The 18,449-nt window shown below is 50.3% G+C and overlaps 1 protein-coding gene across 3 annotated transcripts in view; it reads right to left on the bottom strand.

The window, feature by feature from the left end:
• Positions 1-18,449, bottom strand: part of tgfbr1b (transforming growth factor, beta receptor 1 b) — an 85,337-nt gene that overhangs the window by 8,984 nt on the left and 57,904 nt on the right. For all 3 annotated transcript variants that reach the window (XM_063207220.1, XM_063207219.1, XM_063207221.1), the window contains 3 exons: positions 14,362-14,518; positions 10,645-10,769; positions 9,056-9,186 (listed from right to left, as the gene is read on the bottom strand). In XM_063207220.1, coding sequence (XP_063063290.1) covers positions 9,056-9,186; positions 10,645-10,769; positions 14,362-14,518 — 413 coding nt within the window. The remainder of the gene's footprint in view (positions 1-9,055; positions 9,187-10,644; positions 10,770-14,361; positions 14,519-18,449) is intronic.

Consider the following 18,449-nt stretch of genomic DNA (forward strand, 5'->3'; position numbering starts at 1 on the left):
TTTTATTTTCCGAGCACATAGGGAAAACCACATCTGTCAAAAATAAATAAATAACAGTTGCATGGGTCCTGTCGTAAAAGACAAGCGGACATGCTAGTGTATGCAGATCCGGCAGACACGTATACACACGCGTGCTTCTGCACACACGTTGACAAGCAGAAACAGACAGGCAGAAAACTTCCAGCACGGCTCCTCTGAAGGCCACGATTAGATTAGACTAGATTACATTAGATTAGGCAGTTTTAGCATCATCCTGAGGCCCACACTAATCTAATAGGAAGCTCTGTGGGACGTTAACCACGACACCAACTTAGGGGGGAATAGGTTGTGTGTGTGTGTGTGTGTGTGTGGTGCGTGTGTGTGGTGCGTGTATGTGTGTGTGCGTGTGTACAGGCTCCTGCTAGACCATAAGGGAAGTGCAAAACATCTGCCCATCAGATGTGAAAATCAACTTCCATCCAGAGCAAGATGATCGATAAGAATGAATTGAATGGCAGTTACTCTAGCCTCTCTTGCTTAAACGAATCTGGCATGGTTATCATCTGCCTTGGTCTGAGGGACGTGAGGGATTCCAGGTTGGTTGTGTGTGTGAATGTGTGTGTGAGCATGAGAGAGAGAGAGAATGTTTGAAAAGGTCTATGAAGTGTTTGAAAGTGCTATGCTTTTTCAAAAGTATGTAAAAATGTTTGAGCTTTTCCATTAATAGACGTTGACTGGACTGCTCACCTCTCATGGTCTTATGGTGGGATGCTGACTCAGATTCCATGTGCATCTCTGGTGTGTGTGTGTGTGTGTGTGTGTGTGTGTGTGTGTGTGTGTGTGTGTGTGTGTGTGTGTGTGTGTGTGTGTGTGTGTGTGTGTGTGTGTGTGTGTGTGTGTGTGTGTGTGTGTGTGTTAGAGCATGGCAACCCGACCGAAGCCCGACGGGCCTGGTCGGAACCCGACGGGCCGGGCCGGACTCGGACAACAAAAATAGAATATCTGTCGGACTCGGGTCGGGCTCGGGCTTGAAGCAAACAGACATTGTGAAAATTGTAAGCAACCAGAGGAAACGTTTCAGTTCATGCAAACGGCAGTTTTGTGATTAAAAAATAAGTAATTGAATATGCATAAATGAAAATGTTGGTAGGCTACTGTGCCAGTGATTATTATTGGCTGTATGCACTCGCCAGTTACCAGTGGCAACATTTGGACGCCCACTCCGAGTCAGCCGAGCAGGGATGCCGAGTGAACTTGCTTGCCAAATCAACAGTTGTCAGTGAACGCATGGTCTTTTGCTGTAGGTCTAGTGTAGGCCATGCCTTCGAGGCTGTCTTGAATGTTGAACATAAAATGACGAAGTTTGTCACTGCATTGTTCGCCAAGGATTACATTTCCAGCATGGGGCTAGCAAGGACCATAATATGGATAACGATGGTTATGTATATAACCACGGTTCTATGAGTTCCGGATGACCGCCAGAGGCGGTGCTTACAGCACATGGATGTCAGCGCACGGGACGTGCAGGTCGAGTCTTAATAACAACAAATTCACTTGTGACCTGGGTGACGTCACCCCGTGACCCCGTGACCGGGGTCAAAAGACCGGTGAACCCAGGAAGTGACCTCTTGGCAAGCCTTCTCGCATAGACTCCCGAGTGACAGCCAAGCTCTGGCGGTCATCCGGAACTCATAGAACCGTGGTTATATACATAACCATCGTTCTATATCGTTCCTCCTGACCGCCAGAGGCGGTGCTTACAGCACATGGATGACCAATACCAACAAAGTCACGAGGGGTGCCTACCCGTACTCAGAGTTGCTGTGACGGGCCCGGAACCACCGCCATCGGGACAGGATTATGTGGGACAACATTAATCCTGTAAAAACGAGTGAACGTGCAGCTGGATGCCCAGGAGGCAGCGCTGCAAATGTCAGAGAGGGGAACGCCCCTCAACGAAGCCCAGGAAGCCGCCATACCACGAGTGGAATGTGCCCGAACATCCCGAGGAACCGCGGAGCCACCGTGCCTGTAGGCATGCAGTATGGCCTCCACTATCCACTTGGACAGTCTCTGCTTCGAGAGTGCCAAGCCCCTCCTCGGACCTGTGTGGCACAGGAAGAGGGCATCACACAGACGGAAGCCCCCAGTACGGGACACGTACATCCTGAGGGCACGAACAGGGCATAAAAGTTCAGACCCTTCCCCCTGAGCCGCCGTAAACGCAGACAGGCTGAGAGGCTGATTCACAAAGCCAGAAGAGAGGGTCTTCGGCAGGAAGGAGGGGTTAGGCCACAGAGTAACCCCACTTCCATCCGGGTGCCACTGCAGGCAGTCCCCACCAACCGACAGCGCGTGCAATTCCCCAACGCGCTTGGCAGACGTAATGGCCAGAAGGAATGCGGTCTTCATGGAGAGCCAGCTGACGTCCGCAGTCAGCATGGGTTCAAAAGGTGCATCGCAGAGAGCCTGCAGCACCAAGGGCAGATCCCACGTGGGCACCCGGGCCCGCCGGGGGGGCCTCAAGCGGAGAGCGCCTCTGAGGAAGCGAGCCACCAAAGGATGGGATCCCACCGTACGCCCATCAACCCTGGCATGATGTGCAGAGATGGCAGCAGCGTACACCTTGATGGTGGAAGGGGTAAGACCCTTGTCGAACAGCGACTGGAGGAACTGCAGAATGGCAGGCGTGGGACAGCGTGTAGGCTCCACGCCCTGGGCCAGGCACCATTCGGAGAATAGCCTCCACCGATTGGCATAGAGGGCATTGGTGGAGGGTGCCCTTGAGCTGGCAATGGTACGGACCACCGCCGGCACACAAAGACCTAGTAGGGGGTCTGGCCCCTCAGGGGCCAAACCCAGAGCTGCATCCGGGCCGGATCCGGGTGCCAGATCTGGCCCCCCAGCTGTGATAGAAGGTCCCGTCTCACCGGCAGGCACCAGGGGTCCCCGTCCAACAGCTGCAACAGCTGAGGAAACCAGACTCTCCCGGGCCACCGGGGAGCCACCAGAAGAAGCGAATGACTGTCCACCATCACTCTGTGAAGAGTCTGCACCATCAGTGGCAGTGGGGGGAATGCGTAAAGCAGCCGTCTCGGCCACGCATGCGCCAGTGCGTCCTGGCCCAGAGGACTGGGGCCGTGAACACTGAACCATAGGGGGCAGTGTGTCGACTCCTGGCACGCAAAGAGATCCACCTCTGCCCTGCCAAACCGTTCCCAGATGGCGAGAACCACCACTGGGTTGAGCCGCCACTCCCCGGGACTGGGGTCCTGCCGAGACAACAGGTCCGCTGCATTGTTGACGGCACCTGGCAAATACGCAGCCCGGATGCTCAGGAGATGCCGATGGGCCCATCGCAGCAGGCGCCGGGCCACCTTCAAGCACCGGAGGGACTTGGTGCCACCCTGGTGGTTGATGTAGTATACCACCGTGCAGTTGTCGGACCTCACCAGGACGTGCCTGCCCGCCAGGTCCGAGCGGAAACACTGCAGGCCGAGAAAGACAGCCTGCAGCTCCAAAACATTGATGTGCTGCCGCCGCTGCAGAGAATCCCAGCGGCCTCTGGCTGTCCGGCACTGCCAGACCGCACCCCATCCCTCCAGGGAAGCGTCCGTGGTGATGACCTCTCGCCGAGAAGGGACAGCAGCGAGCGGGACACCCTGCAGGAGGTAAGCCTTCCGTCTCCAAGGACGGAGAAGCTTGTCGCAGGTGTAAGTGACCTTGACCAGCCGGCGACGGTGCAGGGTCGGGTGGAGGCGTAGGTCGTACAGCCACCTCTGGAGTGGGCGCAGTTCCAGCAGCCCCAGCGGTACCAGAGAGGAAGCAGCGGCCAGCATGCCGAGGAGGCGCTGAAAAGACCTGAGGGTGAGCGACCTGCCACGCCTGAAACTGCCGAGCAGTCGGCCGATGTCGACAATCCTGGCCTGAGAGGGAGTAGCCCTCAGCGACCTCGAGTCCAGGTGGATACCGAGAAACACAGTCTCCTGACGCGGAACCAACGAACTCTTCTTCAGGTTCACCCTGAGCCCCAGCTCGGCGACATGCGAGAGCACATGTGCTACGTCGGAGCGGGCCTGAACCTCCGACCGGGAACATATTAGCCAGTCGTCCAGGTAAGGCAGGATGCGCAGGCCCTGGGCCTGGAGAGGCGCCAACGCCGCTGCGACACATCGGGTGAAAACCCGGGGAGCCAGAGCAATGCCGAAGGGCAGCACACGAAACTCGTATGCCTGACCCTCGAAGGCGAACCTCAGGAAACGCCGGTGGCGTGGCGCAATGGGGACATGGAAATACGCGTCCTTCAGGTCGATCTTGGTAAACCAGTCGTCCGCTCGTATGCTGTGCAACACATCCACAGTGCGTAACATGTGGAACCGCAGTGTCTTCAAATGGCGGTTCAAAGCCCTGAGATCTAGGATTGGGCGAATACCACCGTCCTTTTTCGGCACAAGAAAATAATCCGAATAGAACCCACCTTGCCGTTTGCTCCGCTCGACTGGAGAGATGGCACCCTTCTCCAGGAGGCTGTGGACTTCTTGGCGGAGGACGAGAGCCTTCGCCGGGCAAGCCATGATGGTGGTCTTGACCCCTTGGAATTTCGGCGGTCGGCGTTGGAATTGGATCTGGTAACCATCTTCGAGGGTCACCAATACACAGGGGTCCGAGGTCAGCTCTCTCCAGCGCCGGAGCTGCTCGCTGGAGAAGTGGCCGACCGCCGGTGGGACGACGTCAGCGTCGTCCAGATCGCCCCCGTCGGTCCCCAGAGGGGCGACGAGGGGCCGGTGGCGTAGAGGGAGCGGTGTCGCGGGCCCGAGACGTGTAGGGGCGGCGAAAGTCCACGGCCCGCCTCGAGTCGTTGGCCCGCCATGAGTCCCGGCGGGTACGCGGCCGATACTGCGGCCGCGCTGGCGCAGGCCTCCTAGAGGTCGAAGCCGCAGCGCCACGTTGGTGCAGATCAGCATACTGACGCCGTGCCTGGACGACTTGTGCACTTCTGTCCAGGGCCTGCTGCGCAGCCTGGCCGAACAACTCCCCGGGGACAACAGGGAGGGAACGCAGGACCCTCCTGTCTGGTTCTGCCAGCGGCGACTGCGCCAGCCAGACCTGGCGGCGAGCGAGGGTCAAAAGAGACATAAGCCTCCCCAGCTCCCGCGAGGAATAGGCGAATGTCTGTAGAGCAGCTTCGCACAGCTCCTGCGATCCAGCATCCGTTCCATGCAAGGTCTGGGCGAGGGCCAGCAGGAAATGAGACATCGAGTTGCTGAGCCTGCCCACACGCGCCGCCGTGTCATAGCCCCTGACCAGGAGATCGTCCGTAACTCTGCACTGAGCGCGGGGGCACCGAGCGTCAGGGCGAAGAGCCTCGTTGGGAGATAACACCAACGCCGCCACAGACGGCTCAATGCCTGGCATCTGCTGGAGGCCGTAAGCAGGAGCATCCCTCATGGTTGCCAGAGCCCGGCAGTCACGGGGGAGGTGAGCAAAACGCCTGGGGTCCGTCCAGCACCTCTGCAGCTCCTGGATGTAGGGGCCCGAGGGCGGTACGGCCAAGACAGAGGGCTGTGTGGGGCTTGGAAAGAAGGCACTCTGCGGAGGCTGGTCCGCCGGGGGCGAGTCCAACCCCAGGCGGGCCAGTGCGGCCCTCAAGGCCGGCTGAACGGTGGAGCGCCCGCGCTCGGACACCGTCACGGACCCAGCTGGGCTGATCGTCCGGGAGCCAGACTGGGAGACAGAGTCATGGGCCACAGACCGAACAAACTCCACACTCTCCGAGGCGAGGAGGGACACCTCGTCCAGGCCGCGGGAGCCAGCAGCAGGAGATAGACGGGGAGGCGGCGGCGAGCGTGCGCGCTGCCGATCATCCGGAGGGAGCATAAGGGCACCCCCATCCGCTGGAGGCTGCGGCGTGTGCCCGGGCAGCCGGCCAGCCGGGGGAGGTGCGGGGTTACCAGTACCCGTCGGAGGCGGACGGGCGGCCAACAGGGCCTTCACCTGCTCCAACTCAGCAGACATCTTGCGGACCTTTGACGCCAGAAGGGCCGGGGGAGACTTCGACTTAGACTTGGGGCGAGAGGCCACCCCATGTCGCTCGCCGGGCACAGGCACGGCACTCTGCCCCCCCGGGGGCCGGGGAGCTTCCTGCTGTGCAGCCACTAGCGCAAGCCTGGCAGTCCTCGCTTCCACGCTGAGGCACATACAATCAGCACAGGCAAAGTCGGTTAAGCCCTCCTGCAGGTGACCGAGGCCCAGGCAAGACGGGCACTCGCGATGTCCATCATCCGGCTCAAGATGTGCCCGGCAGATTACGCAGCAGTGGAGATAGTCCATGCCGACAAGAGAGAGGACAGGGGCGAGAACACCCCAACAGTAGTCACTTATCCCAAAAGGGACAAACAATGCCACAAGACACAGAGGCGAGAGCACCCCAACAATCTGTGTGGACCACTCAAAAAGACAACAACGGCACAAGACACCCCGAGGCGAGAGCACCCCAGCAATATGTGCAGTCAACCGAAAAATAAAGACAAACAAAGCCACAAGATACACCACGGGGCGGGAGCACCCCAAAAACAGTAAGAGGAAGCTTACACTAGTAATAGCAAGAGACGGGCCACAAGCCAGGCCAGAAATAACGATATAAGGGCCACAAACACTAGACAGCAGCAGAAAGTTTGCACAGGGGCGAGGGCACCCCGTAAAACAAGAGCTGGAAACTAGATACACTTGCCGCGAACACAAGGCGCGAGGACCCAGCGAGAGCGCCGAGATTCCGCGAACTACCGGTAAGTAATCACGGCAAAGAGGCCCGCAAACATAAACGTATGGATAAGAAGGCAGCCCGCGAACCAAGGCTACAAACAGGCTAAGGCTACAAGCCGAAAACAGCAAGCAACAGAAAGGGCACCGAGTGCCACAAATTATCTCAGAGCAAATCAAAAACCCGCGGCGAGAAAACACCACAATAACACAAACAGGCAAGAAAACAGCCTTACCTCCAGTCCAAATGCACGCTCAGTCAGACGGCGAGAGAACACCGCTACGGAGCTAGGCAGCCGGCCCCAGCCAAGCGAGAACACCCAGCGAAGGCGGCGAAAGGACAAAATACGAACTTTTTGTTTTCCAATAAAGCCGTAGGTGGATGAACGACGAAGAATAATCAAAGCGCAGTCTCAAGGGGGGTGAAACAACACAGCCCCAAGCCCAAAGCACGAGACTATATCCAGCGCTTTCCAACAAACAAACTCAACCTGCAACTCGCATGCGAGAAGTGAAAGAGGTCACTTCCTGGGTTCACCGGTCTTTTGACCCCGGTCACGGGGTCACGGGGTGACGTCACCCAGGTCACAAGTGAATTTGTTGTTATTAAGACTCGACCTGCACGTCCCGTGCGCTGACATCCATGTGCTGTAAGCACCGCCTCTGGCGGTCAGGAGGAACGATATAGAACTAAGAAGACACACACGCTACGTGGAGTGTAAGGTAGGGGCTGAGAGGTTTCCTGTTACTATTTTGTCCGCTGTGACATGTCATGTCCTTCACGTACAGTAGGTTCTTAATTGGTGTCACTTTTACTGTAGGCTACAGTTGTAACTATGTGCGTGCAACCTTTCCTGATTTTATATTGACCGCATGGACACCAGGGGAAATGGCATTCTCTTGGAGGGCCAAACAGGCTACTGTTCTTCGGGGTTAGCTTATAGCCCTGTTACTCATTGCGCAGCTCGCGAGACGCCTGACTTGGCGACTCGCAAGGTTATAGAAAAAATATTATAGCCCAACACAATCAACAGACCTGCATTTAAAATCTGCCATGCCTACATACATATTCAATGAACACGTAGCACAGTCATCTGCATCACGCCAAGTAGGCAAGGCTATGGGCACGTCTACATCAAGATCTCTTTTTTTCCATCTGGCTGACCCGGCACCCCATGCGTCGTTGTTTATTTAGCCTACTGACAAATTTGACTCGGGCAAGCAGCAAGCCACATTTCCCCTCAGAAGTGAGCCGCGAAAATCAATCCCAGATCTTATTTGAAAATGCATTGGCTGTCATTTTTATGGACGTTTGTTCACATTTTCATTGGTGGCGTTTTGCATTGTTTTAAGAATAGACGGCTTTACATTCTAAATGGCTGGGGTCGTCTATCAGCAGAGAAAAGAGCGCCGAAACTTAACCTAATTCGGCAAACATCCTTCACAACAACGCCACCACACTCAATGGCGGAGACCAATAAATTATCTTGTCCACATCAAACGAGTAATTCCATCATACATTGTGAATGATGCGTGCACGCGCCTGGTGTAACTCTCTCGCGCAGATTGCATTGTTGGTGACCACATCGCAAATCGCTGTTCATTTTCGCGCCTGGTGTAACTCTCTCGCGCAGATTGCTTGGTGACCACCTCCCAAATCGCTGTTCATTTTCAGTTTAACCTGGCGCTGTCAAACGGGCAATGAAGGCAAGCAGAGCGCGAATAAAGCACGCGGAGTCCCGTTGGAATGCTGCAGCAAGTTGGAAACTTAAACTTTCTCTCTATCTCGCTTTCTCTCTCTCTCTCCGCACGGCATTGATTGACAGCTGATATAACTCAGTGCTGTCGGCAACGGCGCGTTTTTATAAATAATAAGTTCACAAGAGCATCGGGCAACCATCCTTCACCAGCTCAATAACTCGTACATAGAAACATAAGCTGCGCTGTCACGTGTGTGTGTGTGTGTGTGTGTGTGTGTGTGTGTGTGTGTGTGTGTTTATACTTACTATGCGTGTGTAACTAAATTAGGCTACTGCAAATTGCCTCATCCTAACGTCTTTGCCTATCCTGGCTATTTATCACGTGCTATTTTGAGTATGGAGGAGCCCACATAGAAAAGCTTGCTTGCGCACAGGTTCTGTTGTTATTACAGTGGTCTCGGGCTTCGGACGGGTTCGGACACTAACATTTTAATTAGTCTCGGGCTCGGGTCGGTGTCGATCACTTTTCTGTCGGCTGAGGGCCGGGCTCGAACAGAAAAAAACGGCCCGAGCCACACTCTAGTGTGTGTGTGTGTGTGTGTGTGTGTGCGCCTCACCTCGCAGCTCTGCCACCTGTTGGGGATGTTGGGCCGCAGCTTCTGTTCACACACCACCTTCTTCATCTCCTCCACCGACGGGTCCGACTGCACCAGGTCGTGGTACGGCAGCTGGTAGTCTTCATGGATACCTGCATACACAGACAGTGACAGACAGCCATAGATATGAACATGAGATGCAGTCACAGATCTTTTAGACAGAGATGCGTCATTCTGGTTCTTTTCCGGTATCCACTTTATGTTGGGTGAACGCTAGCCTGGTGAACCAGCGCCACCCGCTGGACGGCAAAATGTTTTGTCTACGGGTGGGTCTGGCCTCGCATAATGATTCAATGAAGCCAGAATGCCATGAATCTGGCAAACCAATTACAACGCAAAGATGTGTTTTGAATCAAAGCGGGCAGGGTTTTGAGGGAAGGTTGTTCTCATCAACAATCTTCGGATGTATTATGCATCGAGGCCAGACTAAATTAGACATCCACATTTAGTCTGGTTTATCAGGCTAGGTGAAAGCCCCTTTAGGAGACCTTCGGAGTCTTGAGGTTGAGAATAAATGGAGTCTCCTTAGCGCTGTAGATGGCGGTAGCGCACTTCTTGCGCAAACACCTCAAAAAGAGAAGAAGAATGAGGGGACAACGCCCCCTTAGGAGACCCAACTTCAGCACACTCTTTTGCATTGGGTGGGCGCGTTTTGAATCCTCTTTATTACTCCACCCTCTTTGATGCTTTTTTTAAAGGTTAAAAAAGTATGTTTCCAAAATATTTGAATGGCAACAATTCACACAAAGGAGATAGGATCTCTGGAAAGTCATTTCCAATAATAAAATGCTAAAGTCAAAAATGGTGAATACACCGTTTTGCAAATAAGCCCTTCATATCATGGTTGAAAAGTCAACATGTTTTGACCATGCAAGGTCTTCATCTGTCTGCTTAGTCTTATATTAGTCCGGCTTAAATCGACTTCTTATACAGCTGTAACATTGATACATTTATTAACCGTTTGGCTCTGTGTCCGTGAAGGCTCTATGTTTCACAGGCCCTTGGCAGGTCCACGTGCGGGCGCTAAGATCTAAACACTGCTGGCCAAACATCCTGATGCACCATCTACTATTGTCCATTTACAGCCACTCTGCCAGATATTTGAATGTATAATTTTTTGTCTGTCTTATTTTTCCTGCTACTGAAGTACACCCTGAGAGTGTTGATTTGATTTGGGGGTATCATCCAGTTCATGACAGACGTGTTTGTTTTTTTGATGTCCTATCAAGTGTCTCTCACTACAAGCAAACATCAATTTTTAATCTGCATCAGTCCCACCAGCCGTCTGAGTTTTTTGCTCGGAGCTGGTGGCTTTGTGTGACCACAGGACATAAAAACAGCAAATCAAAATGGCAGACTAATATGAAATAATGACGAAATAGATGAAATGTATTGACAAATGACAAAATAATGACAAGATATAATGACAAAAAATATGAAATAATGACAAAATAGATGGGAACAAATATTTCTACATGCAGAGAGCGAGAGAGAGAGAGAGAGAGCAAGAGAGAGAGCGAGCAAGCGAGAGAGCGAGAGAGAGAGCTCACCTCCGATGGAGCACCTGCTGGCGATCTCCCAGAAGACCAGGCCCATGGCGTAGATATCCGCCCTCTTGAACGACTCGAAGTGCTTCATGTTTATCGAGTCGTCTAGAACCTCTGGGGCCATATACCTGCGGCAACACAAAACACCCAGATGAGCTAAAAAAAGAACACATTGGGAAGAAAGATGCAACAACCTCTCTTTGTTCATCTTGGCTGGAACATTTAAAGAAATTAAATTGCGGAGAACTTCTGAAGAAGGCAAAATGTTCCCCTCAGTACATAAGCAGTCCCATGACTTCCTCTCTCACTCTCTCTTTCTTGCTCTTCATCTCTCTCTCTCTCTCTCTCTCTCTCTCTCTCTCTCTCTCTCTTCCTCTTATTCTCTCTCTCTTGATCCCTCTCTCTCTCTTTCCACCTCTCGCTCTCTTTCCCTCTCCCTCCGTCTCTCTCTCTCTCTCTCTCTCGCTCTCGCTCTCCCGTCTCTCTCTCTCTCTCTCTTGCTTTTTCTCTCTCTCTTTCGCTTTTTTACTCTCTCTCTATCGCTCTCTTTTTCACAAATAATGAGATTCATTATGCAGGCTGCCTGTCTACGACTAAACTTCTGTTCCCAAATATCAGCAGACAGGCACAGGGCAGCGCCAAACTTATTTATTCCACGCTGATCTACTTTATGCAGGAGCATAAAAGTAATTAGACACGGTGAATATATTAAAAAGGCAGACTAAACAAAAGAGTCGCTTCCAGCCAAAAAAAAAAAAAAAAGAACCCCACAAGACAGCTGATCAACCTGGCACTTATTGCGCAGTCACACAAAAAACACAATACACATACTGTACACACACTCGCGTCTGGGGAACTAAGTCTATGACAGGAGGGCGTGGCACCGATACTTGCATTCTGAGGAAAGGTTCTTGTTTTGTACTGCAAGAACAGCTTAACGTTTTTTTTTTTTATAAAGTGAAAACAGCTTTTTGGAATGGTCAGTTTACCAGCGAGACAGTGAAACGGTACCCTACGCCAGCCTGTCCTGCAGAAAATTACATCTGGTCCTCAGAGAGCCCAAAAACAAGAGCCAGAGTACAGATACTGGTACAGCAATTTATCCTGTCGCAAAAACCCACTTGGAAAAAGGTTCTGCCAAAGCTCCCCCAAGCACACAAGAGCCCACTAATAACTAGGAGAGTGAGCGCGTGCAAATGCGCACGCGCACACACGCACACACACATGGCATGCATGCAAACGCACACACACCTTATTTGGATGGTGTCTTGAGAGTGATAATTGGTAAATCGTTTTAATCTGCCAAAAATACTGTAGCTTGTTCCAGCTTCTGCATAGAGTAGTGCGTGTGTGTGTTCCTGAAAGGATAATGAAGACTTGTGCTGTAGCAACATTTGGCCCAATCCAAAGTGAGCACGCATTACTCAGTGGAATTGGAAGCATGCTGTGATAATTAACAGGTACACCTGCTGGCTTTCTGATCCACGAGACTCACATCTGTTATGTGCATTTACATTCATTCTGCTGAACAAAGTGTAGATTAATAGTCACAATTTCCATGTGGCGCTGGAGGTGTGAATGCATTGCAAGGCTAGAAATTTGTGATGTGGAATACATATCGTTAAAATCAAAGAATAAACTGGCAAAGAGGCACAGACAGCTGCATATTAACTTAATTACACCATTGCATTCATCTAGCTGTATGTAATGTTCCACACATATATGAATACGTCATTTCAAGTGCAAGATTAAAGACTCATTTTAGACACAGCTCTCCAGGCAGCCACTGGAGGGAGTGCATCAGAGAGACACTCCAGCCAGGGAGAGGATATCTACCAGCTTTGCTGTACTGTTTGCATATGTGTCTGCGTGTGCATGTGAGTGTTTGCCAGGAAGACACACAAACACACACTCCCAAAACAAGCTCCCACAGACAAAAGGAGAGTAGCAGTGTGTGTGTGTGTGTGTGTGTGTGTGTGTGTGTGTGTGTGTGTGTGTGTGTGTGTGTGTGTGTGTGTGTGTGTGTCTATGTATGCACGTCTATGTGTGCACGTTTAGTGGATGATCCTTTGTTTGGAGTTGCTCACATTTTCCACATTCTCCACCTGCTTGAGATTATAAAACGCAGACAGCACGTAGTGGAGGGAAAACAATATTAATATAGCAGGAGAGACTTGCGAGCAACGCAACACTTTGCCTCCAAGCAGATTTTTTTTCCACAAGAGTCAGTGCTTTTTTTTCGTTCTCAGATTCCACACCGAAAAAACAGTCCCGCGATTCCTCTCTGCCTCACTGTGTGAATGTGTGTGTGCACACAATAGAGAGTGCGAGAGAGAGTGAGATAGAGCAAGAGAGTGACAGAGAGAGAGAGAGAGCGTGTGTGTGTGTGTGTGTGACCTGAATTGAACTCTGAACAGGGGGCTTGGTACTGTGGAACAGGGTGGCGTGTGTGTGTGTGTGTGTGTGTGTGTGTGTGTGTCTACTAAGAGAGCATTTGTACGAGACCGGAATTTCAGTGAGGATGACTCATACTCCTGCCATCTCCGTTCTCTCTCCCTTTCTCCCCCCCGCCCCGCCTCTCTCTCACACACACACACACACACACACTCGCACACACACGCACATATGCATACGCACACACACACAAACACACACACAGGTATTTAGCCATGCACACACAAATGTGTGTCTGTGTGTAGGTGCAATCAGTCAGGAGAAAAGTCAATGTAGACCCATGCACGTAAAACGGGACTGAAGAGCATTCAAACTTTCACAAAACTCCTACATAATGAGCATACTTGCATGAAGGCCGTCATCTTTCTTTCATTCAAACCCTTACATCCTTAACACTTGTGCGTTCCATTCATAGATAGGTTCCCTGTTCTGTTCACTTGTGGCTTAAATTGGGCAAAATCCCTGGTGCTGAACAAAAAAGCTTTTTTTTTTTTTTTTAAACGTTCGCACACTCCTTTGGATATTTCTTTGATCATGCCAATGAGTGAATAAAAAGAAAGAAAGAAAGAAAAGGAGGAAAAATCTCCAAAGGAGTGTGCGAACCTTCTCTGCTCTTTTACCTCACCTTTTAAGATGGCAGTCAGTCGCTGAGCCCTCCAGCCACAAACAACAGCTGCCTAAGCCACTGAACAGCTGCCGCGGGCCAAAATGGCCGTCTGGCAAAAGCAGGCGCGCCTTAAACCATTAGGGACAAACAGGAAATCAACAGTCAAAATATCTTTTGGGCGCCGTCCAAAAGGTTCACTGGGTCACTAATCCACACTCTCTGGTGGAAAAACCCTGGGCATCACCAACATAGCACTGGATTTGTTGTACATGTGAAAAAGCTCAATAGAAGCAGGCAGCCATGATATGAGATATGAGATGTGGCGCAGCACGCTAAGCCCCCCACATTTGGGTTTTCATGCCCATGGGGACCCCGGTTCGAGTCCGGACGGGGTCATTTCCCAGTCCTCCCCCATCTCTCTCTTCCACTCACTTCCTGTCAGCATCTCATACTATCCTGTCAATTAAGGCATTAAAATCCCATTAAAAATATAAAAAAAAAAAAGAAAAGAAAGAAAATTCACTATTATATGTAAGACTAAAACATGAGGACCCCATCCTCAACTCTTGGTGATGACACAGTGGTTGGGCGCAATATTAAACCGTACACTGCAAATACATTGCAACAGTTAGATAAACTGTAGACCCCAGTCTTCTCACCTCTTGGTGCCGACGCGGTGGTTGGGCGCGATGTCGATGGTGTCGGTGGCCGAGTCGTGGCGCACGGCCAGCCCCAGGTCGGCGATGCAGCACGTCCCGTTCTTCTTCACCAGGATGTTCTTGGACTTCAGGTCGCGGTGAGCGATGGCTGGCTTGCCTAGTAAACACAAATAAGACCGGAGGAGAGGACAGGAGGAGGATGTGACCTCATTAGTGCTCAGGAAACAAGTTCAGGACCTGCAAAGCTATTTATGTTTTGATCAATGGTCGAAGTTTTGGGCTACTTTCTGAATTTGTATCCACAAACGAGCCTAGGCTACACTCACACACTGGTAACTCACTACTAGTTGAGCGACATCAGTCATTTCAGACTGCAACTGAAATGTCAACTTTTGTGTGAGTAAGCGAGAAGCGGCGTGTGTGTACTTCGCTTTACCAATCACGGAAGAGCCTTCTAACTATCCATTTTCAGGATTGACTTGAATATCTGTCTCTTTGAATTACACCTCTGATGTGAACAACTGTGGCATCTTGACATCGTAACCTGTGCTCAAAATACACTTCACTTCACTGAGGGATTTAAGTGCACTTTAAACTTGCTGAAGCATCACCTGTGGTCTAGCAGCTCAAGTAGATCTGTATCTGTATGTAGTGGATTTCTCTACTGTGTGTGAGCTTGTGTGTGTGTGTGTGTGTGTGTGTGTGTGTGAGAGCTTGTGTGTGTGTGTGTGTGTGTGTGTGTGTGTGTGTGTGTGTGCGTGTGTGTGTGTGTGCTTGTGTGTGTGTCTGTGTCTGTGTTCGCGTTTGTGTGCGCGCTTGTGTGTGTGTGTGTGTGTGTGTGTGTGTGTGTGTGTGTGTGTGTGTGTGTGTGTGTGCGCTTGTGTGTGTGTGTGTGTGTGTGTGTGTGTGTGTGTGTGTGTGTGTGTGTGTGTGTGTGTGTGTGTGTGTGTGTGTGTGTGTGTGTGTGTGTGTGTGTGTGTGAGAAACGTAAAAAGGGTGGGACCACCTATCCATTAGCGCCCATTAGGAGTGGCCAAGTCTTGATAAGTAATGCAAATCAGTACAGATAAAGTTGCAGACACAAGAGAGTTGGCAGTCAAAAAGTATAGGCAATATTTATGCAGACTACAAGAATGTGTTCAAATGTCTTGATTGCTTTACACTACGTAACATATGGCATGCCTACCCAGTAATGAGGAGGATGTATGACTTGTTAGACTACAGACTGATTTACGTCAAGCATGCTAACTGATACACATCAATGAATGAAAACAGACTTAACAGCTGCAGCTAAACGATCTTTTCACAAACAAATCTGCAGACGCATCGCACGCTGATTACAAACACCACTCATAAAAAACACCCCTAAATGGTCTCCATCAGGCAGACACATGTGTCACTTCCCGAAATGTATCAGTCAGACAAACCAGTCACCCAGAGTGTCGACGGCACACAGTCATTGTACACAGTGCATTTTACATGTCTGAATGTTATTTCACAGTGCTATTTACTGTGCTGTATGGCGAGTTTCCTCTTAATTTTACATGGAACCCAAACCGCAACTTATTGGAAGTGTTTGAGGAACTCTTTTGGCGGGCATTTCAGCTACCAATGACAAGTGTAGTGTGTTCCAGACTTTTCCCACTAGGTAATTTTGCAATTCTCACAGAAAACACACAGCTTTCAGAACACATACACACCTACAGTTTATGTGCACATACACACTTATACACATTGCGCGTGCATGCAGTCAAACAAACAGAGTAAGCCAAAATACACACGCCTACCATTTTCCTGTCATTTCCCGGCAGGTCATTTTATAACATGCATGCAAAACAGCTAAACCCTCCAATGTAACGCAACTGCACCGACACAAACAGAAATACATAAAAAACATGACATTAATATGATAAACCGATGACCACATGAGCTTTTCCGGTTTTCAATTAATTTAGTGGAGACTAAATGGCTAATTGGACACTGGTGAAACTAATGTTGTTAAGATACTTTTTGGAGATGAAATTGTGTTCTAGCTGAACACCTATAACCCCTTTCATTAGATACACACAGGTAAAAGCATTACACATGCACGATCACCAACACACTCCCAAACTTTGTCCACACGCACACACAGGTGTGTGCAAGCACATGCACAAGCACGCACCTAACAACCCTGTTCCAGTTTCCGCTACCAACTCTTTTATTTGGGAAAAGCAGCACGGTTAGACGACACATCTTCCATCCAAGCACTCTCAATCACTGAGAGGTGACAACACAAATCAATAATCATGCGTGACAGCGTGAAGACAGGGCCCCTTCAAATTCAGACACACACCGTTTCCTGCAAACATATCTGCTGCATTGAACACACCCAACACCGCTCAACACAGACAAATACATGCACATGCAAGCGTGAAACACAGCATGAAACACATTCACAAACATTACAGTAGTGAGCGTGTAAGAGTACAGGGGTTGGTGGTAACGCTTTAGAATAAGGTTCTTCTTATAAGCGTTTATAGTCAGTAGTAAGCAGGTAGTAATACCCTTACAAGTGCCCAATAACATGCTTAATAACATTGTTAACATCTTATAAGCTGCTTATTATGTGTTTATAGTGCTTTTTTTTTTAGTCTTATTATTTAAATCGGTACACATATCCGTCTTGATATGCTGACTAATACTAGATATGGAGGCGTCGCGAAAAAAATAAATTTTGAAGATGGCTGTCAAGTGTACCGATTTTCATGCTTTTACTCAAATAAAGTTACTCATCAGATGTTAACAACGTTAATAAGCATGTTAACAAAGTTAATAAGCATGTTATTGGGCACTTGTAAGGGTATTACTACCTGCTTACTAGTGACTATAAACGCTTATTAGAAGAACCTTATTCTAAAGCGTTACCGGGTTGGTGCACTTGCAAAAGTGGATATCTAGAAGAAAAGCTCAAAGAAAGCTCAGAGTGCATGTGCAAAGTCATTATGTGTGTGTGCACGCGCGCGTGTGTGTGTGTGTGTGTGTGTGTGTGTGTGTGTGTGTGTGTGTGTGTGTGTGTGTGTGTGTGTGTGTGTGTGTGTGTGTGTGTGTGTGTGTGTGTGTGTGTGTGTGTGTGTGTGTGCGTGCATGTGTGCGCCATGTCATGTCATGTGAGCATGTACCCGCACACGTGGTATGTCACTGTGTGTGTCTCTGCCATGTCACTGTGTGTGTGTGTGTGTGTGTGTGTGTGTGTGTTTCTGCCATGTGTGTGTGTGTGTGTGTGTCTGTGTGTGTGTCTGTGTGTGTGTCTGTGTGTGTGTCTGTGTGTGTGTCTGTGTGTGTGTCTGTGTGTGTGTCTGTGTGTCTGTGTGTGTGTCTGTGTGTGTCTGTGTGTGTCTGTGTGTGTCTGTGTGTGTCTGTGTGTGTCTGTGTGTGTCTGTGTGTGTCTGTGTGTGTCTGTGTGTGTGTGTGTGTGTGTCTGTGTGTGTCTGTGTGTGTGTCTGTGTGTGTGTGTGTGTGTGTGTGTGTGTGTGTGTGTGTGTGTGTGTGTGTGTGTGTGTGTGTGTGTACATGCATCAGGGCTGGCTGGCTGGCTGTGGGAGAGAGTATTGTGCAGGCACAGAAGAGACAGGCTGACAGGAAGAACACGTAATTAATAACAGCACAGCACAGCACAGGCTCTCACTGCAGCCCAGCCACACTGCACCACTCAAACATACTGCAGTGCACTCAATACACATGCACACAGCACACACAGCCTACAGAACACGTACATGTACACACAGAGCTTTCAGAACACATATACCCATAACACACACACACACACACACAAAGACATATACAGAGTACACACACACACACACACACACACACACGCACACACGCACACACGCACGCGCACACACACACGCACGCACGCACGCACACACACACACACGCACGCACACGTCTAATAGAGCACGTACACATACACACGCGCGCACGTGCCTGCCCTCATGGAGAGGGCACACAAATGTACTCATATGCACCCAGCTCACGCATACATCTGCAGCATCCAATCACACATACGGTAAAAACACACAGTGTTATACGCCCAGCCAGCCACA

The sequence above is a fragment of the Engraulis encrasicolus genome, chromosome 9 (genome assembly GCF_034702125.1).
Source record: "Engraulis encrasicolus isolate BLACKSEA-1 chromosome 9, IST_EnEncr_1.0, whole genome shotgun sequence".
Lineage (NCBI taxonomy): Eukaryota > Metazoa > Chordata > Actinopteri > Clupeiformes > Engraulidae > Engraulis > Engraulis encrasicolus.